We start from the raw sequence: 26,912 nt of genomic DNA on the forward strand, positions 1-26,912 counted from the left end.
GGTTAACTGCTGGGGTTGCTCCGGCTGGCCAGAGTGGCTGGGGTTAACAGTTAGGGTGGGTTAACCAGTAAGACTAATGCTTACCAGGTAACTGTTTACTATTTTACATCCCTAATCCTTACATGTGTGCTGCTCCCAGCTAGCAGCCCACCTTCAGAGCTGGGCTCCCAGCTAGCAGCCACCACTCTCCAGCCACCCAGCTCTAAAGGCAGCGCTGCCGCCAGCAGCAGTGCAGAAGCAAGGGTAGCAGTACTGCATGACCCCTTGTGACCCCTCCACAACTCCTTTTCAAGTCAAGACCCCTACAATTACAATACAGTGAAATTTCATATTTAAATAGCTGAAATCATGAATTTATGATTTTTAAAATCCTACGACCATGAAATTGACTAAAATGGACCATGAATTTTGTAGGGCCCTACACAAAACACAAGAACCAGAGGTCACCCAATGAAATTAATAGGCATCAGGTTTAAAAAATAAGGAAGTCCTTTGTCACACCTGTGGATCATTGCTAGGAGATGTTGTGAAGGCCAAAAGTATAACTGAGTTCAAACAAAAAATTAGCTAAGTTCATGGAGGTTAGGTCCATATCTGGCTATTAGCCAAGATGTCTAGAGATGCAACTCCATTCTCTGTGTCCCTAAACCTCTGCAAAAGCTGGGACTGGATGATAGGGGATGGATCACTCAATAAGCTGCCCAGTTCTTTTCATTCCCTCTTACCTCTCCATATGGATTCTGAACGTCTGCTGCGGCGCATCTCATTTAATCATGTAAACCAGTGCAAAGTGGGTATAATATGCTACCATTCTAACCTCAGAGCATTTTTAACTCACTTTGCAGTGGGTGTGATTGACTACAGGAGGTGAGAGGCAACAGAGAACGGAGCCCAGAAGCTTTACATATTCTATTCTTCAGATGAAGGGTGACCAGATGTCCTGATTTTATAGGGACAGTCCCAATATTTGGGGCTTTGTCTCATATGGGTGCCTATTAACCCCCATCCCGTCCTGATTTTTTGCACTTGCTATGTGGTCACCCTATTCATATGTCAATATTGCACAATGGGTCCTGGTCCACAATTAGGGCACCTAGGCACTACAACAATACAAATAATAAAAACTAACAGTAATAATGAATAGACACTGAGAAAAGCAATTAAGGGATTAAGCAATTAAGTTTCTAGAGCAGTGGTCCCCAACCTTTTTCCATCTGGCGGTCGCCAGACAAGGAGCCATGGAGGACCATGGCAGCGGACGAGCATTCGCCAAAATGCCGCCGACAAGTGGCAACATCAATAGGCATCGCCACCGACAAGCAGCGTCATCCAGAGGCGTTGCTGCCGAAATGCCGTCGACAATCAGTGGCATTTCGGTGGCGACACCTCTGGATGATGATGCTTGTTGGATGACGTCCCGCCTCTGCCCACTGGGGGGGCTCACGGCTGTCCCTCTGTCCATCTCCGAGGGAGGCCATGCCCCCTCGCTACAGCTATATAATAGTTACCATCAAAAAGGCCAGGCAATATTGAATGCAATCATAATTTTAATCAGAACACCAATATGCTGCATCTAATTCACTAATTTCCTTTCAAGCCTGTTGATCTCTCTCCTAATTATGGGGCAGGGGAGGGGATTATTTGTTTTCAAAAGACAGCAAATGCAAAAAAAAATCTGTCTGCATTATGATTTCAATAGGAGTAATATTACCCTTTATAAGAGAAAATGAATATACCTGGGGCAAAAGTTACAACAAGTATATGTCACTTATTTAGGAGGATTCTACAATTTGAATGTTCCATTTATGGCAACATGCACATCTTTTTTGGCTTGCATGTGTGTGTGTGTTTATATATTACAAGATGTGCATCTCTTTCCATATGTTTGTTAAAACAGTGATTCAGTCAATGGTCTGAATAAAGTTTAATTTCTACAGTTACAGTATCTGAAGGAAAATAAATATCTAAGGATTTGATGCACAAAATACTGCCAAACAAACCTCATGTCTCATTCTGCACTGATAAAGGCTTGCAGGATATTTATCTGGAACAGTACAAAAGTAATATAATTTAACAAGTTGTCCTTTTTAATCTAGCAAGACTCTGAAGCAGTGCCAGCATTAATCATTTGAGGAATCAATGCAGCCCTTTTCACTGCATTTCCTCTATCGTAATGGAGTCCCAAAGAAACATCATGTCCAATCTGCTACACAAATTAAATTTAAAAGTGCATTTAGTGGGACATAGTCAGTTTCAGGTCCCCCATGTGTAAAAATCAAAAAAGTGTCTTGCCAAAAACCCAGGATCAACCAAAAAGTTTTTAAGAAATTTACAAGAGAAGGATGTTTTACGATTGAAATATTTAGAGAAACATCAGCTTACTATGGAACTACTCAGGGGCTTAACTTTAAGCACTCACTTCAATGCTTTGCAGGATGGGGAGCTTTGCAAAGCACCAGTTTCAATGTTCCACCTGTACCATCAGTTAGTTAACTTCCCATTGTTTGTATGGGTTTCTCACACAGAAGCAGGGGACAGAAAAATATTTCAAAGCAACAACTTTGTTACCAGAGGGCAATTCTGTGTGGTGGTCACCTGCCTCCTATTGTGCCATTTTTATACCCTCTCTTCTTTTCTAGGATGTCCTTCAAAACACATTTTCTTCACCTTTCTTTTATTCCTTTGAGAAACATTAACAGGTTAAAAATCAGGGTTCAGATCTTCAGCTGATGTAAACTGGTATTCCACTGACTTCAATGGAACTGCCAATTTATACTAGTTAGGAATCTGGCCTGAATTTCTTTGTCACTATTTACACAGCTTTGTTTAGTTTTGGTGTGTCCCAGAGCTCAAAACAATAGAAACAGACTAATCAATTTTACATTTTCTTCCATCCACTCTCAGCCCTTGTCTACACATAAAAGAATTATATTGTTTTAGCTACACCAATATAGGTAAAGTGTGGATTCAGTTAAACTGATATAAGCGTACTCATATGTGTATAGCTTATTCCTGTATGGGAAGGGGAATAAGATTTACCAGTATAATCGCATCCACACAACAGTGGTCGTACTGGTGTAATTGTATCACTAAAAACTCATCACCAGCGCTGGCGCTTCCATTGAGGTGAACTAGGCAATCACCTAGGGCGCCACGATTTTCGGGGGGCGGCATTTTTGCTGGGGGGAAGGGGGCGGCAGGCGGCTCTGGTGGACCTGCCGCAGTCATGCCTGTGGAGGGTCTGTTGGTACGCGGCTCTGGTGGAGCAGCCGCAGGCATGCCTGCGGATGGTCCGCTGGTCCCGCACGGCTCTGGTGGACCTCCCGCAGGCACGGCTGTGGCAGCTCCACCGGAGCCGTGGGATCAGCGCACAGGGCGGCGAAATGGCCGTGCACGTAGGGCGTGAAAAACTAGCACCGGTCCTGCTCATCACATCCTTATAATCAATTGTTATACCAGTTATGCTGTACAATAACTGTGTGCAGACCAAGCTTCCTGTCCAGAAAGGCTTCAAAGTTAAGGTGCTAACATATCAAGAGAATAGTTTGGTTTGTTTGGGTTTTTTTAATTTGTTTCTTTTGAAATCTAATAAAAGCCCCAAAACACTTCTCTTGGCTTTAAGTTTTGTGAAAGCCCTGTTTTGCAAAACTGGAGGTCATGACTAGATCCCAATTTCTGCAAACATATGCTTTATTCATAAGTATTTGCCAGTATTTTATGTACGAATAGTGCCAGATTATAGATTGTTTGGGAACTGTTCATTTAGTATATTTGCTATTCATTACTTTTAATGAGTGACTGGCTGCCAGCATCGCATGGGATTTTTCTGCTCCCAGAATGGATGACTGAAGGTTTTCAAAGAAGAAAATAATGGATAATATAGCAAATAATGCACTTCCTACAAATTTTCAGATGATTCATTCAAGCTAAACTTGGGAAATTTGGGAGATTTGCGAATATTTTCGTGACTATTTCATTTTCACTAGTGCATGAGATGTGATAGAACCCCCTGTATATCAAAGGAATGAATTACTTGTCAAGTGTTGGTGAATCACTTTTCGTACTCTTCTACCAGCCACTAGGCATGGGTAGGTTGCAGAATTTAGCCCAGTAACTTCCATCGGCATTATGCCTGTGTATCTAAGGGCAATAATTCTTCCCATGAAACAGTGGATTCCAGCAAAGGGTAAAGGGTAGCACCTGGTCCTTTCACTGTCAGAGCCTCAGTAGAGGCAAGATCATTCCAGGATGTAGATATGTTTCTAAAAATCAAGTCACCTCCTTGGAGAGGGAGACAACAAATGCCATATATTTAAAGACAGTCTAATTAGGAAGACACTGAACTATTCATTATGTGCTCAATGCAAGGACAGGAACATGTTTGCTCTTCACCAGGAAAAGAAATGGCGGTCTCCCTAGAAATCAGACATAGCACATTTCCTGGGCAAGGTAATTGATATGTGAAGGGGTGTAATAATAGCATATGAGATCACCTGACACAGCCGCCCTTCCAGCCTACTGGGGGGAAATGCAGGGTAAGAAATTACAGTGAGAAAGGCAGTTAACATTCAGATTTTGAAGCTCGCAGGTACTGGACAGCTGAGTGCATAACAACTGCACATCCCTGATATTAAGCAGCCAAAAGCACAAATAAAAATTAAATGCCATTCTGGTTAAGAATACTTTGTAGCTTAAGGAGTAAGAAGGATGGGTGGATGGCTTAGGGTATCTCTCTCTTGCACTGCCAGCCAACCCATAAAACTAGCTCAGTTTTTTAGGCAGTAACAAATGCAAAGCTTACTACCAGCTACATTGTGACTTGGTTTGCAGGCTTATGTAGGGGAATGAGAAATCCCACTAACATCCCTACATGTTTCTCAGACCTTGGGTCCAGGTGTTGTTCTGTGCACCCACTTTCCCCCTTCCCCAGAGCAGTCAGGCAAGGAGTGATGAAGAATGGGTAGAGCCTTGCCACCAACCCTCCCTATTCCACGGCCGGCACAACTGGGGGGGAGAAGGGCGGGAGCATTATAATCTGCTGTTAATATCAGCCAGCAAAAAAAAAATTCACACCACCACCACCATGCTGAGCAAGGAACCGATCCACAGCACCCCTAGCCACAATTCCTTCCTGAGATGGTGCCAGAGCAGCACAGCTACCTGCTGTCCTGTATTACAGGCTATACCCTGGAGAGACAGCCTAGCCCAAAACCTTATGGAAGAAAACTCAGAAATGTCCACTTGGCATGCTTTAGCAATGTCAACAATTCGTAACAGCATCATTTCATGAGCTTAAAAAATCCAAATCCACTTCATGTTATCAATCTAAATCCATAGAGAATTCTAGCTTATTTGAAAAAATGTGTCAAGCTAGAATCAGACTATTTACACGTGAATGTACACATCCAATTTGTTCTGGTACACACCACAGGCAAAAATTTACTCTGACAGAAGGCTGCTAATTATTTCTCAGATATGAATCCTGCAGTGCCATATTGTGTCTTTGGTAGTAAGCTGTCACTAAGAAAAACAATTTTACTATTTATTCATTAATTAGCACTTCAGGATCAAGCTAGCCTGATTGTTTCCAGACCTTTCAGTAGCTGAGAGGCGCACACTTAGATCCCATCTACAATGTAATTATACCCTATGGGAGGACCTAGTTACAATGTTTAATCTGCCAAACTGTCAGAACACAATTGAGTCTTGTGGCCTAGAGAGTTTTGCAGGGTAGCTTTAGAGCCAGCGTAATATCTAATGTAACTCCACTGACATGAGCCCAGTGACTTTAATTTGACACTTGAGATGAAGTCCTGGCTGTTGAAGTCAATGGCAAAACTCCCACTGATTTCAATCAGATCGGGACTTCCAAGTGTTTTGCAATTACTTCCTGAAAGTGCGTGTTTCCAGGTGAAATGCCAGTGACTGTTGGAGGATTCCATTCACAGTGTAAACATTAAACAAGAATTACAGCAAAGTTTGCTTATCATAATGCACCTTGAGTATCTGACACCAAGCATTCCAAAATCATGAGTCAGGCCACCCCCGAATCATGAGACTTGCTTAAAAGTTTGGGTTCCTTTTATATACCACCTTGGTTTTGAGCTTTTAGGGTTCACATTTTCCAGCTTTTCTCCACAATCAGGAGGTCCAGGGTGACACACCTGGGTATAATCCAGACTAATGAGTAGCTGCACCACTCCTGCCCTGCAACCTTGGGTGCCTTACAATGCTTAGCTGAAGTAGCTCCCACCTGGGTCGCGCACAAACAGCCTTCCAACATGCAAGCCAGACCCTGAGTGTTTGTGTGTAATGCAGCCTGCCGGCCACATTTGAGTTACACTGTGGCTCTCACCAGCCTGGGTTATACCACACGACGACCCCAGCACACCCCAGTCTTAGATTTCCCCCAGAAATGTATGTTCTGTACTGCCCAGACCTCTCCTGGACAATACAAGTCCATTATTTCTTTAATAGAAATAAACCCCAAATGGAGTTTCCCAGACACTTCACTTTAAACACGGCTTAAATAAAACAAGTTCATTATTAGAGATTTTAAATGAGGTAATGGCCAGTTCTGATTACAAGTCAGTTTGTTCAAACTGGATGGTGGCTCCACCCACACAAGCTCATCCTTTATATCAGGGGTCCCAAACGCAGTGCCCACAGGTGCCATGGCACCCACCAGGGCATCCATGTGTCCCCACCTACTGGCCACTGGACAAGCAGCTGCCGAAATGCCAGCAAGAAGTGGCAATGTCAAGAAGCGCTACCACCAAAATCCTGCCAAATTTCAGCAATGATGCCTCTTGACATTGCTGCTTCACGGTGACATTTTGGCAGCTGCTTGTCCAGCGGCCATGGTCCTCGGTGGCTAGTTGTCCAGCGCCTTCCCCATGGAAAAGGTTGGGGAACACTGCTTTATATTCTCATCTAACCCTGGGCAAAAATGGTCGCATTGTGGTGCCTCATTCCACCCAGAGTTGGAAGCCAAACGATGAAAATCAGCAGTGTACTTAGCAATGGCCCAGCGTCCCTGCCGTAAGGCCTGCCTCAGCAGTCTGCACACAGCGGGAGTCATCAAAGATGAGGGATCTGGCTTGAATGAGCCAGCAGAGCAACCTGCACCTGCAGGGACACATTCTGTGATAGCAGCGTAGTTAATAACCCCTGCCAGTTCTGGATGGCAGCTGCCAGTTCTGCTGGAGCCTTGATAGGGTCCATGCTAGCGCTGAGGACCCCAGCCTTACTTTTAATGACTTCTCAATCTATCAAGCAACTGGGACAAAGGTGATCTAGCTTTATGGCTGGAGTAGGCCTCAGGTCTAGTGGTCGAAGCAGGTATCAGGACCCAAGGACTAGGGTCAGAGCTGGAGTCAGTAGTCAGAAGTTGAAACCAAGGGTCAAACTGGAGGGCAGGCACTGGAGCGAGCAGGGTAGTAGGCAAAAGGGGGTCAAGGCAGGGGCAGGACAAAGCCCAGGCTGGGTGCAAGGCAGGAGAAGCAGGAACAAGGTAATTCAGGAGCAAGCAGAGTGGTGGACACGAGCATTGAGGAGCCAGTGAGCTGCTGATGCTGTTAAGCCATGGCCAGCCTGTTGGCCCCTGCAGCCAGTCAGGTGGTGTGGCTAATCAAGCAGCCATTTGCAAACCAGGCCCTGATTCCTGACACAATCCAGTTTTTGATATTACAACAGAGAAGGAAGAAGCAAGCAACTCCTCCTGCAGGTTGGTACTATTTAACTAGAATTGACCCCAGCTGACTTAGATACCTACAAAGCAGAGGATAAAGATATTGGGCCTGATTCCCACTTACACTAAGGCAAGTTTACACTGGTCTGGCTGTGTAAAAGGGAATCCAACTCTGGAGAATGACATTTCAGGATTAGAGGACTAAGCATTCAGCTGCACATTGTAGCTGGTCTGCAAGTCTCAAAAAGAACTCCAGTCCATAAAGCAACTGGGAGGCCTTGTCTTGGTGAAGGACTGAAAACTGGCAGTGGAACTCCTTCCCTCGTGAAACCACAATAAGCGTATGTCTTTCCTTTTTCAGGGATCGATGCAAAACATGCCAATCGAGAATTCAGTGTGACTTCAATACACAGTCCCTTTATATCTCCCCAACCCTAGATACATGACCCAACCGGAGGAGAGAAAAGAAAGTGGCCCATATTTGGATAGGATAATGCATTTTTTAAAAATCCTGTATTCAGTGCCAGACATGGATGCTAAGAGACAGACCCAGACAATCTGGTCTATTTGTCTCTTATTCTCACTGAATCAGGAAATATGTTCACTATGAATTGTGAGCTACAGTACAGCTATTATTTGAGCAGCTTGGGTGGAGGTAGTTATTGCCTCACTAATCAGAATACTTGAAAACAGGCAAATGCCAGGACCGGGCGCTTATCTACTAATATGTTGTGCAGAGAGGAAGCTTGTCAACAAAAGTCAAGTTCTAAGAGCTGAGTCATCACTTCGCTACACCAGCATCGAACTGGTGTCGCTTAAATGAGTTCAGGGCAGCACAGTCTTTCCACTGACTCCACTGGGCCTTGGATCAGACTCAAACGTCATTCATTATACATTAATCATACATCTGGGTGGAAAAGATCAGTAGGGCACCCACATTTTCTCTTTAAAAGGAAGGTTTGTCCACTTTAAAGATTTGGATAGAACATGGTGAGTAAGGGGAGAAGAACGTAGCTGGCTCAGGAAATCTTATTTTCTTTTTTCCTCTTTGACTTTAAGGAAATGCAGAGCTAGAGATCGGCTCACCAGAAACAAGCAGCATTTGATCAGGATGGTACTTGGTCCTGCTAGTGAAGGCAGGGGACTGGTCTCGATGAGCTTTCAAGGTCCCTTCCAATTCTATGAGATAGGTATATCTCCATATAATAAAAAATATTAACTTGCCAGCAGAAGAGAGTCCTGAGTGAAAAGGCCTGAGAAAAAGTACGTCATTGATTTCTGATTTAAAGGTTTTTGTTTTGTAGGTGGGGGAGGGGACTGGTGGTTGGCTGGTTGTTTTTGCGAAATGTTGTCATAAACAGATAGCTAAGGGTTAATGTTCTTTCACCTGGAAAGGAGTAATCTGAAACACCTGACCAGAGGACCAATCAGGAAACAAGACTTTTTCAAATCTGGGTGGAGGGAAGTTTTGAGTGTGAGTCCTTTGTCTTCTGCCTGTCCCTCTCGGCTATGGGAAGGATTTTTTCTGTCTCCTGCTTTCTAATCTTCTATTTCCAAGTTGTAAGTACAAAGATAGGAAGACTATAGGTTTGGTTTTTTGTATTTACATGTGTGTAGTTGCTGGAATGTGTTAAACTGTATTCTTTGTGGATAAGGCTGTTTATTCATATTTCTTTTAAGCAATTGACCCTGTATTTGTCACCTTAATACAGAGAGACCATTTTTATGTATTTTTTCTTTCTTTTTACATAAAGCTTTCTTTTTAAGACCTGTTGGAGTTTTTCTTTAGTGGAGAACTCCAGGGAATTGAGTCTGTAGCTCACCAGGGAATTGGTGGGAGGAAGAAGTCAGGGGGAAATCTGTGTGTGTTCGATTTACTAGCCTGACTTTGCATTCCCTCTGGGTGAAGGAGGGGGGTGGGGGGGGCTTGGCTCTCTCTCTCGGTACCTATTTCCAGGACTGGAAATAGGGAGGGTGGAATCCCTCTGTTTAGATTCTCGGAGCTTGCTTCTGTGTATCTCTCCAGGAACCCAGGGAGGGAACACCTGGAAGGAGGAGGGGGAAGAGAAATGGTTTATTCCCCTTTGTTGTGAGACTCAAGGAACTTGGGTCTTGGAGTCCCCAGGGAAGGTTTTGGGGGGGACCAGAGTGCCCCAAAACACTCTAATTTTTTGGGTGGTGGCAGCGTTACCAGGTCCAAGCTGGTAACTAAGCTTGGAGGTTTTCATGCTAACACCCATATTTTGGACGCTAAGGTCCAAATCTGGGAATATGTTATGACATGGTGGCAGCATTTGTGGAAGGAAGGTGTGATCTGTGCGAGGATGACCATCTGAGAAACTTAAAGACAGGGGCATCATTATGGACAATCCAGGGAAAACATCAGCTCAGCGTGAAGATATGGGTCAAAAGGCCAAACAAAACTTTAGGATTATCTTTAATTGTCATATCTACAAATTTCCCTGGTACTCCAGAAAGGCTATCTGGTTTATTGCCAGCAGCATACTTAGCACCTATTTTAAATATAGGTGTAATATTTTTTGCTACTCTCCAGCGCACTGGCTATTTTTATGAGATTGCACATTTTTGTTAGCAGCTCAGCCACTTCATTCTATTTTCTGTTCTATTTAGACTTTTATGCTGTACCATTGCTATAGTATCTGAGTATCTAATGAACACCATTATCTAGTTCTGGTAACTTGTTTTTGGCTGAACTAACAATTTGTTCTAATATTTCCTCTTCGGATACTTGAGTGTCTAACAGTGCCTCATCTTTATTCCCTGAAGAGAACAGGTTTGGGATAGCTCTCTCTCCAACATCTTCTGTGGAGAAGACTGACGCTGGTGTCATTTAATATCCCTGCAATATCTTTATCCTCCTTAATTGCCTAGCAGCAGTATTACCAACCTTGTGCATTCAAAAAATCATGAAATTCGTCTGCTCTTCAAGACAGAGAGGAAGGGGGTAAATACATTTTGGATTCTCTTCCTTTGCCTTCTGGTCTCTGAGCCTTTATGGTGTAGTCACTTCAGGTTTTCCTTCATTCTGAGGGTGACAAACTTACTTTTATTTCAAATGAAAGCTGAAAGTCTCATGCAATCTCTTTAGTCCAGAAATGGGGCTTTAAGGGAAAACAAATCACCAAATACTGCAAGATTTGCAATAAAAATCACAAGAGTCGGCAATTCTGTCAGCAGTTCTAGGCAGAGCTGGCCAAAATTTGGGAATTTCAGTATTTATGAATTTGCATTCATTCTGATTCAGAACAAAAGCAAAAATTTACTGAAGTTACTTGGCAAACTGAAGACATCTGAAATGTTTGTTTCAGAAACACCAAAACATGGCTGCTATTCACTGAATAAGGCTCCCTGACAAAGTTGTGGACCCTGAAACATTGGCAGATTTCCAATGGAAGCCTGCATGTTTCAGTGAGTTTTTGTCAAATCTGTAACAGATTCGGCTAAACATTTCATTACAACAAATTGGCATTTTCCAACATAACAGTTTAATCAGAAAGTTTCCAATCAGCTCAAGTCCTGGGGACTCATTTTGCCTTTTACTGGATTCCTGCCTCTGCAATAACCACCATGGCCCTGCTCCTGGGCTTATGAGTAAGTAGCAAGTGTGTTTCCTACTCATGTGAATGGATTCATTAACATCAGTCTACCTTAGGTACTTATATGGCTCCCATCACTGTAATACCTGAGTCCCTCAAAATCATTAATGTATTTATTCTCATTACACTGTATGAGGTAAGGAAGTTCTATTAGCCTCTCTGCCTCAATTCCCTATCTGTAAAATGGGGGTTAAGAACTGAATGCTCAAAAGGAGCTAAGTTCCTAAGTTCTATTGCCCAATGTTACACAGCAAGTCTGTGGCAGAGCAGGGAATTAAACCCAGGTGCTACGTTAGTATCTTACCATTGGACCATCCTTCCTCTCAGTGAAGCTGTTCACATAAGGATTGATCATGCAAGTCAGATTTGCAAGATTAGGTCCTATAACTTATTTCCATGTCAATGAGACTACCTGTGTGAGTATTTCAAGCTCAGGCCCTAGAACCGTAGTGGCAAGCTTTGAAGTTTCCTTGGTGCTCACTATACTTTATCTGATGGACTACTCTCTCTGTTACAATTCTCCAACAAGCAGCAAAAACTACAGAGCACCCACAGGTTAATACCACATCAGTGGCCCACATATTTTACTGGTTTTGCCTGACCAGAAGACAAAGTGGAAGCAATTCAGAAAATAAAGGCAAAATGTTTAAGAGGTTCAGAAGAGATGAATTTATGAAGAAAGGTAAACAATAAAAAAAAAATGACTCCCCAAAGGTGCTGAGCCCCCTCACTCCTGATGAGGTCAGTGGTAGCCCTTGTAGGTAGTGATCAGGACCTGGCCCCAACTACTGTATACAGAGCTTAGCTAAAGGACAAGTAAGAGGGGAGGCATCACACTGAATGTAAACACCTATGAGGGAAAGAATCATTTAGGCTGGTGCAAAAGAGAGATGAGAGGAAATTAAGAAGAGGTCAATTTAGGATGAATATTAATTAATGTTTCCTAACAATGATATCTTCATCAAGAAAGATATCAGGTAAGTTTGACAGGATCTATTTTCCATAAACCCATATTGATTTGCATTAATTACATTATCCTCCTTTAATTCTTCATTAATCAAGTCCCGTATAAACCACTCCATTATCTTGCGTGGGATTAATGTCAGACTGACATGCCTATAATTACCGAGGTAACCCCATTTACCCTTTTTAAAAACTATCTCAACATTAGCTTTCTTCCAGTCTTCTGGAACTTCCCCAGTACTCCAAGACTTATTGAAAAATAAACATGAACAGTCAAACGAGTTCCTCACCCAGTTCATTTAAAACTCTTGAATGCAAGCTATCTGGGCATGCTGATTTAAAAAAGTCGAATTTTAGTAGCTTCTGTTCAACATCCTCCAAAAATACTAGTGGAGTGGTAAAAATGTTATCATAGCCATATCATGAGACTGTGTCATATGTTTTTCCCCAAAATATAGAACAGAAATATTTATTGAACATTTCTGTCTTTTCTGCATTATTATTGATCATTTTATCATTTCCATCTAGTAATAGAACACCACCATTGTCAGGATTCTTTTTGTTTCTACTATATTTTTTAAAATATCCTTCTTATTGTCCTTAACTCTGCTGCCATAGATTTCGCCTTGTGTATTTTGGCTTCCCTTATCAATCTTCTACAATTCCTAACTTCTGATTTACATTCATTACTATCAACTTCCCCTTTCCTTCCATTTGAGAAGATGGATTAGATAGATTTGTTTTTACAGATACCTTTGCTTCCCCTCTAAATCAGGCTGGTTTATATATATAGATAGATAGATATATATATAGATATAGATATATATTATATATATATATATATATATATATATATATATATATATATATATATATATATATATATTATATATATATATATATATATATATATATATATATATAATATATATATATATATATATATATATATATATATATATATTACTGGTCTGGACTTTATTCTGGTTGCATATTATAAACGTGACCAAATCATGCTCACTTGTACCTAAGTTATGATTCATTTTTACTTCTATGACCAGTTCTTCATCTGTTAAGATAAGGGATAATATAGAATTCCTGTGTTGTCTGCACCACTGAGTTAAGAAATTCCATCTATAATGTTTAACAATTCCAAGGATGTTTTAGTACATGTAGTTATTCCTGTTTATACCAGCTGTAATTTGGGCCCCTAGTCTATCATAGCTCTAGTGCCTTGCAGGATGATTTCCTGACTTCTGCACTCTTCTTAAATTCAGTTCATTTAACTAGCTGACGCCTCACTAGAAAAAAAACAGCGTTACGGATAACTTTTTAAGTCTTTAAACCCCAGGGTGTCCATTACCTATATTTAAAAAATTACTGATATTGTAATATATACTCTCACAACAATGGGCGAGGGTCTATTTCTAGCAGGGACCAAGGACCTGAAGCTTTAGGGGACCAAGAATTGGAAAAATGTTACCCTTCTCCTACAGAAAGGAAGTAATAAAAAAAATGGTGGCTGTAGCGAATGGAAAGATCCTACAAAAATTTCAAAATGAACTGCATGTCCGTGCATTAAGACGTGCTTTTCAAGCCCTTAGGATAGCCAGTGATAATGACTCTATCAAGTCTTTGATTTTGACATGCATAAAGAAAAAAAACCTATAATACTTTCCAATGACAGCCTGAATGTTTTGATTAAGAAATATGGTGCCTAATCATGCAGTGACTGAAGTAAATCACAATCGGAGCTGTGCCACTGATTTAAAGAGGAAAAGAACTGGGTGCATAAACTTAGACTGAGCTATGGTAAAACATGAAGGTTGGAGCCTTAGGCATATCTGCCAGATTTAGATTAATTATAGATAAACCACAACTTTTCTGCTTGGACAATGCAAATCAGCTGACTTCTCACACTGATTCATTGCAAGCCTCCTAAAATGGGATGTCTCTTCCCTCCCACTCCCTCCAAAATTTTCAAAATTATATTTTGCAGCATATCGCGCACACACAGGTATACATTGTGTCTTATAAACATGTACGGAGGAAGTCTCTATTCCAAAGGGCTTGCAATCTGACTCAACTTTTTTTTTAAGTAGCATTATCTGCCATACTTGGGTGGGGGGGTAAGAAAGAAAAATCACTAGTCTCTGCTCAAGAAGAAGTTAAAGTCACCACTGTTCCTGCCTCAAAGCAGCAGCGAAAGATATGAGTTAACCAAAATTTGTATCTTCCCCTACATTAAAGTTCAATCTAGAACACAACTACCCCTGCAACTCCAGGCAGCCAATTTAGCATCAGCTAAAGACAGTGACCTCTTCTCTCTTCATAATTTCTACCTTACTGCTGATTTGCCACAAGTACTTGACACAGTGACAATAAATAGCTAGAGACCTGCCAAATCTCACTTGTTTAGAGGAAGCCTCTGTGGTTTTGGATTCATTTTGAGGCTTTGTTTTAATCAAGCATCTCACTCTTGGGTTTGGTTACAAATGTTTCAACCAAGACATTTCGAGAGCCCCCTCATGTTTCCTCTGCCACCCTATTATTACAGATTGATGTCCTGTGAAACAGTGCTACAAGCTAGGGGAGAAGAGAAAGTCCTTGAGAGCCTAACATAGACATTAAATAAAAAGAGAGAGCTCAGCACTCAGCAAAGAATTTTGTTTTATAACGATGCTAAGTTAAGCAGACAAGGCAGCCAGACCTCAAAACCTAGTGTGCCTTGATCCAGAATGAAAACAATCATGTTAAGGCCACAGCATTTATAACTACTTATGAGCGAGCACAGGGCACGGTTTAGAAGACTTTGTAACTGCATTATCAAAAGGCTCCCTTGTTTAAAAGCATTAAAATGCAGACAGCACATTGCGCCTCTTTCTCCTCATCCACAACATTAAAGAGGCATCGTTACCAGTGTGTGGAGGAACAAAACCCACTCGCTGCTCTGCAACCTGGAGCATCGTGCCCCGTATTGCAACAACGGGAAGAGTGTAAAGTGGCTGCTTTGCAAGGAAAGCAGCCGGTCTAACTCCTGCTGGAGGCTGCTGAGCCAGACAGGGTGGGTAGGAAATCTCACCTCCTGACACTGAGGCAGCTGCACGCTGGAGGAAGGCTCAACAGCATCCCCAGTCCGCGCCGCCTGACAGCAGATTAGAGCCCAGCAGCAAATCCAAGAGGGGAAGCAAGAGCGCCAGGGAAACACCAAGCAGCCGGGACCACAAAACCGCCTCTTCTTCGCTGCCATGCGCGGCACCTTCTGCATGCCGGATTCTTCCCTGGAGAGGGCAGGACGCCCCTCCTCCTCTGCACCCCAACTTGCTCGCCGGCGCACACCGATGGCCGTGGGCTCCCCGCTCCCCGCCCTTGCTGTCTGCTGACGGCAACGGGTTTCCAGCCCCTCCGCCTGCTGATGGCAGCGGCTCAGAGCCCGCCCGGCTCTTTGCTCGCCGGGCGCAGTGGGCGTCTCGCTCTCCGCACTGGAAGCGGCCGGGCTCCCTCTAGACGACGCCCGGGATAGGAGAGTGTCCGCGCTCGGGCTCGCCGCCTCCCTGCCTGGCTGCCCCCGCCGGCGGCAGCGCCCCGGCTCGCCGGGAAGTACGCGCGGGTGGCAGCGGCTCCCACCCAGCCTTCGCCCCGGCCGCTCCCTCCCCGCACCGCCAGGGCAGGGCTGACAAAGCCGGTGAGCGACACCGCGCGGAGAGAGGAGGGGCCCGGGGGAGGAGGAGGAGGAGGCGGCAGCGCAGGCGCGTGCCTGGGGAAGGCTCCCCAGCCCCGGGGAGCGCGGAGCCTACGCGCCTGCAGCGGCTCTGGGCGCCGCCTGCGCTCGCCGGCTGCCGTGCGCCCCTCCGGGGGGTTGGGAGCGACGCGCTGCAGCGGGGGGAAGGGCCCCTGGCGTGGTGACCCCCTCTCATCCGCAGCCCAGCCGGGGCAGCGGGCTCTTCCCACGGCCCTGCCCCCGGGGAGATGAGGGCCCCCCGCTGCATGCCAGCGGTGCCTCCATTCTCCTGGGCAGGGCCCGCCGGTGAGGCCGAGCGCTCAGGGGCTCCTCCCGGTAGTTGCATTAGGGGAGCACCTAGAGGCCAGGGCCCTGTGGTGCTGGGCATTGTCCAGATGGATCCTGGACCTCCCTGCTGCGGTGGCGGAGGTTCAGGCAAGGTGGAGTTTTCTCAGCTAGGCACTGGGAAGCGACCCGGAGTTTATTTCACACACGCTGGCAGGGCTGGAGGCTGAGATGCTCCCCCGGGAAATATGCTCGAAGCTGACTTCGGTTCTGTTTCCATTTAGTGGAAAAGGTGTTTGCCTCCCCTTGCCAGAAAGGTCAAACTGGTGGTTTTCATGACTCATCACGTATATACCAGTACCTCAGATCTTGCCTGTCTTGTTATCCACCCAAGTGCTGCTTCTTCAGCTGTCTTTGTCTACTCCTACCTGTCTAATGCTCTGATTTAACTTTCAGGTGCCCACTTAAATAACCAACTCCATAGGACAGCAAACTGAGTCAGGTGTGACACAGTCTCACCTAAAGAAGTGCCCTGCCTGTAGCTTAAAGCTTGTCTCTCACCAACAGCAGTTGGGCCAATAAAAGATATTACTCACCCACATTGTCTCCCTACTACCCTGGGACTGACCCATCTAGGGCTGCACTCCCTACAACAGTCTCACCATGTGTGTCACATTCTAGTTCCTTCTTTTTTATCCTTCCATTTTGCTGAATGAATTTGTTTGCAGTCAACTATTGTTACTACACCTCTGCTCATTAAGGGTGACATTGTCCCAGCCCTTACTCACCTGTGCAAAGGAGGACAGAAAGCTATGTCTCCTGCTACAGTAGGCTCTGTGTATGTGCAGGTGTCTGTGAATCAGTAAGTGGGCAGGGAAGGGGAATGAGTGGAGCCCTAACACACACACTTTCCAGCTACAGTAGCTAGCAAGTTGTACAGGGGACAGAATTACTCCCCATAAAAGGTGAAGTATCTTATTACTCCCCAAAGCAAGTGGGGAACAAGAAAGGAATTATGATGCTCATGCACAGTTCATGCGCCTGCCAGAGCAGATTGTAGGGTAATAGTCTAGCCCTTGAGAGCCCAAAGGTTCCTATTGCTCAATGTGCATTAGATAGGACCAAGATTCACGCTAGGACTTAAGTCAATGGCAAAATTCCCATTGACTTCAAGCATGCCTAATTTTAAAATAAAGTTTGAGAAACACTGCCCTGTAGCATCCCTTATTGTTCATTCCTCTCAAAAAATGTATAGACTACAACTATTGTTGGATTCAACAATCTCCCCTGTATCAGGAAAGCCAAATACTAATGCAGAGAAGATTAACATGCAAGTACTGCACATCTTTCTCCACCTCTTGCTCTTGAGATGGGTTACACAGTGGAAAGAAGGTTTTTGAGCTTTTTGTTTGCAGGATTGGTCTCCACAAATTGAGGCTCACTTCCGCTACTCGATTACTCCTTCACAGGAATGCTCAAGGGGGCACAACTGAATGTCACTAAATACAGCAACAGCAGGAGTGCCATTTTAGCACGCAGACCCTCCCTACTAGTCATTATACTGTAGCAATTGTGATAACTCTTGGGAAATGGAAAGGCACAGTGCAGCAGCAACAGCTGGCGCCTTTCCCTTTAGTATCATTCATTACATTATTTAATTTTTGCATATAGGAAAAATGGGGGAAAACTCAACTGACAAAAGACTAGATGCTAATCTCAAGTGCGTAGTATATGTTGCCAAAAAATCTCAAATATCCCCTATGGTAGTTGCTAATTTCTTAGCAAGAAAAAAATATATATGAATTCAGGTTTTTTGCCACTCTATATATTTCAAAGCAAAATTTCTTTTCATCTTTAAAATTGAAGTATTTACTGTTTCATTTGAATATGAGCTGAAATTACCCAGGCAGTAAATCCTTCAAATCTTATCTGCAGCTATAAGGGCAGGAATTCTGTACTTTATTTGGAAGAATGAAGTCTGAAGATAATTTGTCTGCAGTTTTTGTAAAAGTAATCACCTTAACCTAGATACGTCTATATATCTGAGGTTGTAGAAAGCTTTGTTGCATTTGAGAATTAGTTCGTGATCACAAAGAATGTATCTAATGTATACACACAAGAAAGCAGAGTTAAGGTTGCTGGTTCAACATGAACTTTTGTAACCCCCTTCCAGGAATCAGCAACAACCAGGGCCAGGTTCAATATCTAGAGGTTCCTTTTCAACAATACAACACAGAACCAGCTCAAGCCCTGTGACAGGATTCCTGGGGTACAACCTGGAACTGGGATACCGCTGTGCCCTCTTAACTCTCCAGCCTGGGCTGTCTTACAATGCTTTGCTAATGACAAGCAGCACAACCGCAGGAGGAGCCCCACACACAGAAAAAGGCATCAGCAAATCTCCCAAGCCCCAGCCTTGCACCCCAGAACTGTACTGTCTTGCCCTGGTCAAAAGCCTGACCGATGTAAGTTTATTACCCAGTCCGCTCCTCCCTTGATGTGGAGAGGACACACACAAGCCTTTGTAAACTGAGCTGAGATTTCCCAAGCACTTCAACCAAAACACACTGTTTTAGGTAAAATATAAAACAGATTTATTAACTATAGAAAGATAGATATGAAGTGAGGCATAAAAAGGTCAGAGATGGTTACCAAAGAAACTAAAGGTAAGTACACCACATAAATCTTAAACCTTATTACACTCAGCAGTATTTGGATCAAGCAGTTTTCTCACCCCACTGGATGTTACAATTCTTATTACACAGGCTTCCCCTTTTAAGCCTGGGACTACTTTCCTCAGTTGAAGTCTTTGTCTTCCCACTGTTCTTGTTGCTTCCAGTGTAGGCGGGGGAGAAGAAAGACCAATGTATGATGCCAGTGTCCCTTATTTTATACCCTCCGTCCATGTGCAGATGGTTAAGAGTTAATGTCACTTTTACCTGTAAAGGGTTAAGAAGCTCAGTAAACCTGGCTGACACCTGACCAGGGGGACAAGATACTTTCAAATCTTGGTGGAGGGAAGTCTTTGTTTGTGCTTTTTGTTTGGTTTGTTGTTCACTCTCAGCACTGAGAGGGACGGGACATCATTCCAGGTTCTCCAAATCTTTCTGAATCAGTCTTTCATGTTTCAAGATTGTAAGTAGTAGCCAGGCAAGGCGGATTAGTTTTATTTTGTTTTCTCACCATGTAAATGTGTCTTTTTGCTGGAAGGATTTTTACCTCTGTTTGCTGTAACTTTGAATCTAAGGCTGGGGGAGGGGTCCCTCTGGTCTATAAGAATCTGAGTATCCTGTAAAGCATTTTCCATCCTGATTTTACAGAGATAACTTTTACTTTTTTTCTTTCTTTAATTAAAAGCTCTCTTTTTAAGAACCTGGTTGATTTGTCCTTGTTTTAAGATCCAAGGAGTTTGGATCACTGAGGAGCCTCTCAAGGCAACCCAGGGAAGGGAAAGTCTGGGGGGAAAAGGAAGGGGATGGTTAATTTCTCCTTGTTTTAAGACCCAAAGGGGTCTGGGGTCCCCAGGGAAGGTTTTGGGGGAACAGAAAGTGTGCCAGACACTAAATTCTGGCTGGTGGCAGCGTACCAGACCTAAGCTAGTAATTAAGCTTAGAAGTGTTCATACAGGTCCCCACTTCTTGTACTCTAAAGTTCAAAGTGGGGAAAAAAACTTGACATGGTGAGCAGCGCTTGGAATTTTTAGGAAATCCCAGTAGGATTTTTTTCTCTCCTTTCTAGCTGCTTGGAAAGCAGCCTGAGGGCAGAGGTCTTAAGTTTTAACAAGGGTCTTTGTTAAGAGGAGGCTTCAAGCTGTGAGCCAACAGACAGCCAGCAAAAGGCATTTACAAGTTGAATTATTTTCGTTCTTTCTACCTCTCAGGTATAGCTAGTTAGAAAATCTCTGTTCACCACGCAGCCTTGAGTTGAACCATCCCAGTCAGTAAGTTGCAGAGGTAGTGTATCCAGCACAAGAAAGCAGAAAAAATGAGCACCAAGGAAGCAGTTAAACAGGAACTGGCTAGACTGGATGCAGAAGAGAAAGCCAAAGAGGCTGACCACAGGAGAACTATGGAGATGAAACAAAAAGAGCTAGAGATGAAAGAAAAAGAGATGGAGATGAGAGAAAGAAAGAGAGCCAAAGAGGCTGACCACAGGAGAAAGCTAGAGATAAAAGAAAAAGAGATGGAGATGAGAGAAAGAGAGAGAGAAGAGAAGAAAAAGCCAAAGAGGCTGACCACCGGAGGGCTTTGGAGCTCCAGAGGGAGGCCCTGGAATTAGAAAAGGCTAAGCAGGATGGAACAGCCAACCCTAACAACCCTTCTCCAGGTACTGTTCCCCATCCCAGGAAATTCCCCGCCTACAAGGCAGGTGATGATACTGAGGGCTTCTTAGAAAATTTTGAAAGGACCTTCCATGGGTACAACACCTCTACAGACCAGTACATGATAGAGCTCAGGCCACAGCTCAGTGGACCCTTAGCAGAAGTGGCAATTGAAATGCCTAAGGAACACATGAACGATTATGAACTTTTTCAAACCAAGGCCAGAATCAGAATGGGGCTAACACCTGAGCATGCCCATCGGCAATTCAGAGCCCTAAGGTGGAAACCAGATGTGTCATTTACCCGACACGCCTATCACATTGGAAAGAATTGGGATGCCTGCATATCAGGAGCAAATGTTAACTCTCTGGAAGAGCTGTCCCTCCTAGTGCAAATGGAGCAGTTCTTACAGGGTGTTCCTGAGAAAATAGAAAGGTACATCCTAGATGGGAAGACCAAAACTGTAATCAAGGCGGGGGAGATTGGAGCCAGATGGGTGGAAGTGGCAGAAAAGAAAAAAGCTACTATCAAGGGGAGCAAATATCACAGGGGACAAACAGAAAATAAACCCTATTACAGAGGGCAACCCAAGACCCCACCTACAACCCAAGGGAAGCCCCAGACACCCTATTGTCCCACCTCACCAGTCTCCAGCAACCCACCTCAACCCAGTGACCAGTCAGCTGGGCGATGTTTTAAATGTAATGAACTGGGACATATAAAGGCCAACTGCCCCAAGAACCCCAACCGAGTACAGTTCGTTACACCACCATCACACCAAAGATCCCCAGGCCCAGATGCCTCTCAAATACCCTCGGAGCAAAGGGAAACCTTGAGAGTGAGCGGAAAGAAGGTTATCGCGTGGAGAGACATGGGGGCAAAAGTGTCAGCTATCCACCAATCCTTAGTGGACCCCAAATTCATCAGCCCAGAGGCCCAAGTGACAATTTACCCATTCATGTCAAAAGCTGTAAACTTGCCTACAGCTGAACTGCCTGTCCAGTACAAGGGCTGGTCAGGAATGTGGACTTTTGCAGTCTATGACAATTACCCCATCCCCATGCTACTGGGGGAAGACTTGGCCAACCAAGTGAAGCGGGCCAAGAGGGTGGGAATGGTTACACACAGCCAATCCAAGCAAGCTTCCAGACCCATCCCTGTTCCTGAACCGTCCAGAAGGGCCCCGTCTATGTTACCAGAGACCCAGACAGAGGTGGTGGACCCGGATCCCCTGCCAACGACTGCAACAGCCACAGTCCAACCAGTCCCAGAACCGGAACTGGAAAAGCAATCAGCACCAGAACCGTTGCCAGCACTGATACCAGCGCTTGCAAACCCATCTCCAACCCTAACGCCAGAGGGCACCAGCGGGCCTGAACTGGCAGAAGCAGCAGACAACCATACCCAAGAGGCTCAGCCAGAGCCTGAAATACCCTCAGGTGCACCAGCGGAAAGCGGTTCACCATCAACGAAAATAATCCCATCACCTACATTGCTTCCAGAGGGACCAAGCCCAAGTCTACAGTCTAAGAAGGAACTGGTGTCTCCAGCCTCAAGGGAACAGTTACAGACCAAGTAGGAAGCAGATGACAGCCTTCAGAAAGCTTGGGCAGCAGCACGGGGCACCCCACTGCCTCTCAGCTCTTCTAACCGATCCCGGTTTGTTGTAGAACAAGGACTTTTATACAATGAGACTCTTTCTGGTGGACACCAGGAAGACTGGCATCCTCAAAAACAGTTGGTAGTTCCAACTAAGTACTGGGGAAAGGTCTTAAGCTTAGCCCATGATCATCCTAGTGGCCATTCTGGGGTGAATAGATCCAAAGACAGGTTGGGGAAGTCCTTCCACTGGGAGGGGATGGGCAAGGATGTTGCTAATTATGTTCGGTCTTGTGAGGTGTGCCAAAGAGTGGGAAAGCCCCAAGACCAGGTCAAAGCCCCTCTCCAGCCACTCCCCATAATTGAGGTCCCATTTCAGCGAGTAGCTATGGATAATCTGGGTCCTTTCCCAAAAAAGACCTCCAGAGGAAAGCAGTACATACTAACTTTCGTGGACTTTGCTACCCGATGGCCGGAAGCAGTAGCTCTAAGCAACACCAGGGCTAAAACTGTGTGCCAGGCCTTAACAGACATTTTTGCCAGGGTAGGTTGGCCCTCCAACATCCTTACAGATTCAGATACTAATTTCCTGGCAGGGACCATGAAAAATCTGTGGGAAGCTCATGGGGTGAATCACTTCATTGTCACCCCTTACCACCATCAAACCAATGGCCTGGTGGAGAGGTTTAATGGAACTTTGGGGACCATGATACGTAAATTCGTCAATGAACACTCCAATGATTGGGACCTAGTGTTGCAGCAGTTGCTTTTTGCCTACAGGGCTGTACCACATCCCAGTTTGGGGTTTTCACCATTCAAACTTGTGTATGGCCACGAGGTTATGGGGCCTTTACAGTTGGTGAAGCAGCAATGGGAGGGGTTTACGCCTTCTCCAGGAACTAACATTCTAGACTTTGTAAGCAACCTACAAAGCACCCTCCGACACTCTTTAGCCCTTGCTAAAGAAAACCTAAAGGATGCTCAGGAAGAGCAAAAGGCCTGGTATGATAAACATACCAGAGAGCATTCCTTCAAAGTAGGAGACCAGGTTATGGTCTTGAAGGCGCAACAGGCCATAAGATGGAAGAGTCATGGGAAGGGCCATTCACAGTCCAAGAATGCCTGGGAACTGTAAACTACCTCATAGCATTTCCCAATTCCTCACTAAAGCCTAAAGTGTACCATGTTAATTCTCTCAAGCCCTTTTATTCCAGAGACTTAAAGGTTTGTCAGTTTACAGCCCAGGGAGAAGATGACACTGAGTGGCCTAAAGGTGTCTACTATGAAGGAAAAAGTGACGGTGGCGTGGAAGAGGTGAACCTCTCCACAACCTTGGAACGTCTGCAGCGGCAACAGATCAAGAAGCTGTGCACTAGCTTCGCCCCATTGTTCTCAGGACGGACTGAACGGGCATACCACTCCATTGACACAGGTAATGCTCACCCCATTAGAATCCCACCCTACCGAGTGTCTCCTCATGCCCAAGCTGCTATAGAACGGGAGATCCAAAACATGCTACAGATGGGTATAATCCGCCCCTCTACCAGTGCATGGGCATCTCCAGTGATTCTGGTACCCAAACCTGATGGGGAAATACGCTTTTGCGTGGACTACCATAAGCTAAATGCTGTAACTCGTCCCGACAACTATCCAATGCCATGCACCGATAAGCTATTGGAGAAATTGAGACATGCCCAGTTCATCTCTACAATAGAGTTAACCAAGGGGTACTGGCAAGTACCGCTAGAAGAACCCGCCAAAGAAACGTCAGCATTCATCACCCATGCAGGGGTGTATGAATTTAATGTGCTTCCTTTTGGGCTGCGAAATGCACTCGCCACCTTCCAAAGACTTGTAGATGGTCTCCTAGCAGGATTGGGAGAATCTGCAGTTGCCTATCTCTATGATGTGGCCATTTTTTCTGATTCATGGGCAGAACACCTAGAACAGCTGGAAAAAGTCTTTGAGCGCATCAGGCAGGCAGGACTAACTGTTAAGGCTAAAAAGTGTCAAATAGGCCAAAACAGAGTGACTTACCTGGGACACCAGGTGGGTCAAGGAACAATAAAACCCCCTACAGGCCAAGATGGATGCTATCCAAAAGTGGCCTGTCCCAAAGTCAAAGAAACAGGTCCAATCCTTCTTAGGCTTGGCCGTGTATTACAGGCGATTTGTACCACACTACAGCAAAATCGCTGCCCCACTAAGAGACCTGACCAAAAAGACCCAGCCAAATGCAGTTAAGTGGACTGATGAGTGTCAGAAGGCCTTTATTCAGCTTAAGGCGACACTCATGTCTGATCCTGTGCTGAGGGCCCCAGACTTTGACAAAACATTCCTAGTAACCACAGATGCCTCTGGGCATGGTGTAGGTGCAGTTTTAATGCAGGAAGGACTGGATCAAAACTTCCATCCTGTCATGTTCCTCAGCAAGAAACTGTCTGAGAGGGAAAGCCACTGGTCAGTCAGTGAAAAAGAATGATACACCATTGTATATGCCCTGGAAAAGCTACGCCCATACGTTTGGGGACAGCGTTTCCAGCTACAAACTGACCATGCTGCGCTAAAGTGGCTTCATACTGCCAAGGGAAACAACAACAAACTGCTTCGATGGAGTTTAGCTCTCCAGGATTTTGATTTTGAAATTCAACACATTTCAGGAGCTTCTAACAAAGTAGCTGAGGCACTCTCCCAGGAAAGTTTCCCAGAATCAACTAGTTAAAAATTGTCCTTAAAATGTAAAAAGTCTTGTAGTTTACATAATTAGTAGTATATGTAAAGGTGCATGTGTTTTATTAATCTGTTTATTCTGAAGTTCTAGGAAGAAATCACCGCCAGTGTGGTTCCACAGTCTGAGATTTGGGGGGGCGTGTCATAAACAGATGGTTAAGGGTTAATGTCTCTTTTACCTGTAAAGGGTTAAGAAGCTCAGTAAACCTGGCTGACACATGACCAGAGGACCAATAGGGGGACAAGATACTTTCAAATCTCGATGGAGGGAAGTCTTTGTTTGTGCTTTTTGTTTGGTTCGTTGTTCGCTCTCGGGACTGAGAGGGACGGGACATCATTCAAGGTTCTCCAAATCTTTCTGAATCAGTCTTTCATGTTTCAAGATTATAAGTAGTAGCCAGGCAAGGCGGATTAATCTTATGTTTGTTTTCTCACCATGTAAATGTGACTCTTTGCTGGAAGGATTTTTACCTCTGTTTGCTGTAACTTTGAATCTAAGGCTGCGGGGGAGGGGGGGTCCCCTCTGGTCTATAAGAATCTGAGTACCCTGTAAAGCATTTTCCATCCTGATTTTACAGAGATAGCTTTTAATTAAAGAAAGAAAAAAGTAAAGTTTTCTCTTTAAGAACCTGGTTGATTTGTCCTTGTTTTAAGATCCAAGGAGTTTGGATCGGTGAGAAGCCTGTTAAGGCAACCCAGGGAGGGGAAAGTCTGGGGGGAAAAGGAAGGGGATGGTTAATTTCTCCTTGTTTTAAGACCCAAGGGGTTTGGGTCTGGGTTCCCCAGGGAAGGTTTTGGGGGAACAGAAAGTGTGCCAGACACTAAATTCTGGCTGGTGGCAGCGTACCAGACCTAAGCTAGTAATTAAGCTTAGAAGTGTTCATGCAGGTCCCCACTTCTTGTACTCTAAAGTTCAAAGTAGGGGAAAAAACCTTGACAACAGGCTTCCCCTTTTAAGCCTGGGACTAGTCTCCTCAGTTGAAGTCTTTGTCTTCCCACTGTTCTTGTTGCTTCCAGTGTAGGCGGGGGAGAAGAAAGACCAATGTATGATGCCAGTGTCCCTTATTTTATACCCTCCGTCCAGTGCCTGGAAAACACTAGCCCAGATGTGTCCTGGTGGACTTTGTAGCATCACAGAGTTGAGCAATCCCCTCCCCCTCCCCTTGTGTGATGCTTGGGCAGCCCTCTTGCAGTATTGTAAATCCCTTGTTTACAACTCCCCTACTGATTAATGGTTGTTTAACACCTTCCTGGATGCAGATCATCTCCTTTGTTGTCACTGGCAAACTGACTGCATATTTCAGTAACAACTATGCAGCAAAATCCCTTCATACACACTAGTGATATACATATTCTGTCAGAAAAACAAGTTTCAGCAGATCATGACTTTTCATATATCTTACATGGCATGCTTTGTATGAAATATATCAATCATATAATGGAGATGAATATGGGGATTCCAGGGTGCTACTTTGAGATACAGAGTACTACAAGCCCCCACCCAGTAACCTGGGAAAATTACACACCACCCCTGGGTGCCCCTAAGAGGCAGTATTTCCCCTCTCACAAGCACAGTCTGAGTGTAGAAAAGAAACTTTTAATGAAAGGAGGGAAGATACCTGGCATTAATTTGGGAAAATGCTGCAAGCCAAATTCATAAACATAAAACTGTGAGCAAAACATCCAGAGTACCTTGGGCAGTGTCCTTTGCCTCAGGTTCTTGAGTTCTACAACCAAAAGTTCCTTTAACTCTCTTCTCCCTCCACCACACCCCCCTCTCAGTGGTTGTCCCTGTTCAGTGAAGAACCAGAGTTCAGAGGTCCATCTGTGTGATTTCACCTTCCATTCTGGGTGGGGGAGGGAAGAAGGCACCTTGCTTGCTCTGCTGCCAGCTGCTGGCTGCCCCGCCAGGTGTCCCACTGTCACCAATGCACACTATCACTTTCTACTGTTACCTGTTTCTCTACTGTGACCTCTGCAGGTCAG

At 44.6% G+C, this 26,912-nt stretch overlaps 1 protein-coding gene across 1 annotated transcript in view; it reads right to left on the reverse strand.

Annotated features, from left to right (window-relative positions):
- KIAA1324L (KIAA1324 like) overlaps positions 1–15,833 on the reverse strand; it is a 153,862-nt gene extending 138,029 nt beyond the window's left edge. Inside the window, exon 1 of the mRNA XM_030563434.1 lies at positions 15,353–15,833. Coding sequence (XP_030419294.1) covers positions 15,353–15,538 — 186 coding nt within the window. The 5' untranslated portion in view covers positions 15,539–15,833. The remainder of the gene's footprint in view (positions 1–15,352) is intronic.
- Between the last annotated feature and the right edge of the window lie 11,079 nt (positions 15,834–26,912).

The sequence above is a fragment of the Gopherus evgoodei genome, chromosome 1 (genome assembly GCF_007399415.2).
Source record: "Gopherus evgoodei ecotype Sinaloan lineage chromosome 1, rGopEvg1_v1.p, whole genome shotgun sequence".
Classification (NCBI taxonomy): Eukaryota; Metazoa; Chordata; order Testudines; family Testudinidae; genus Gopherus; species Gopherus evgoodei.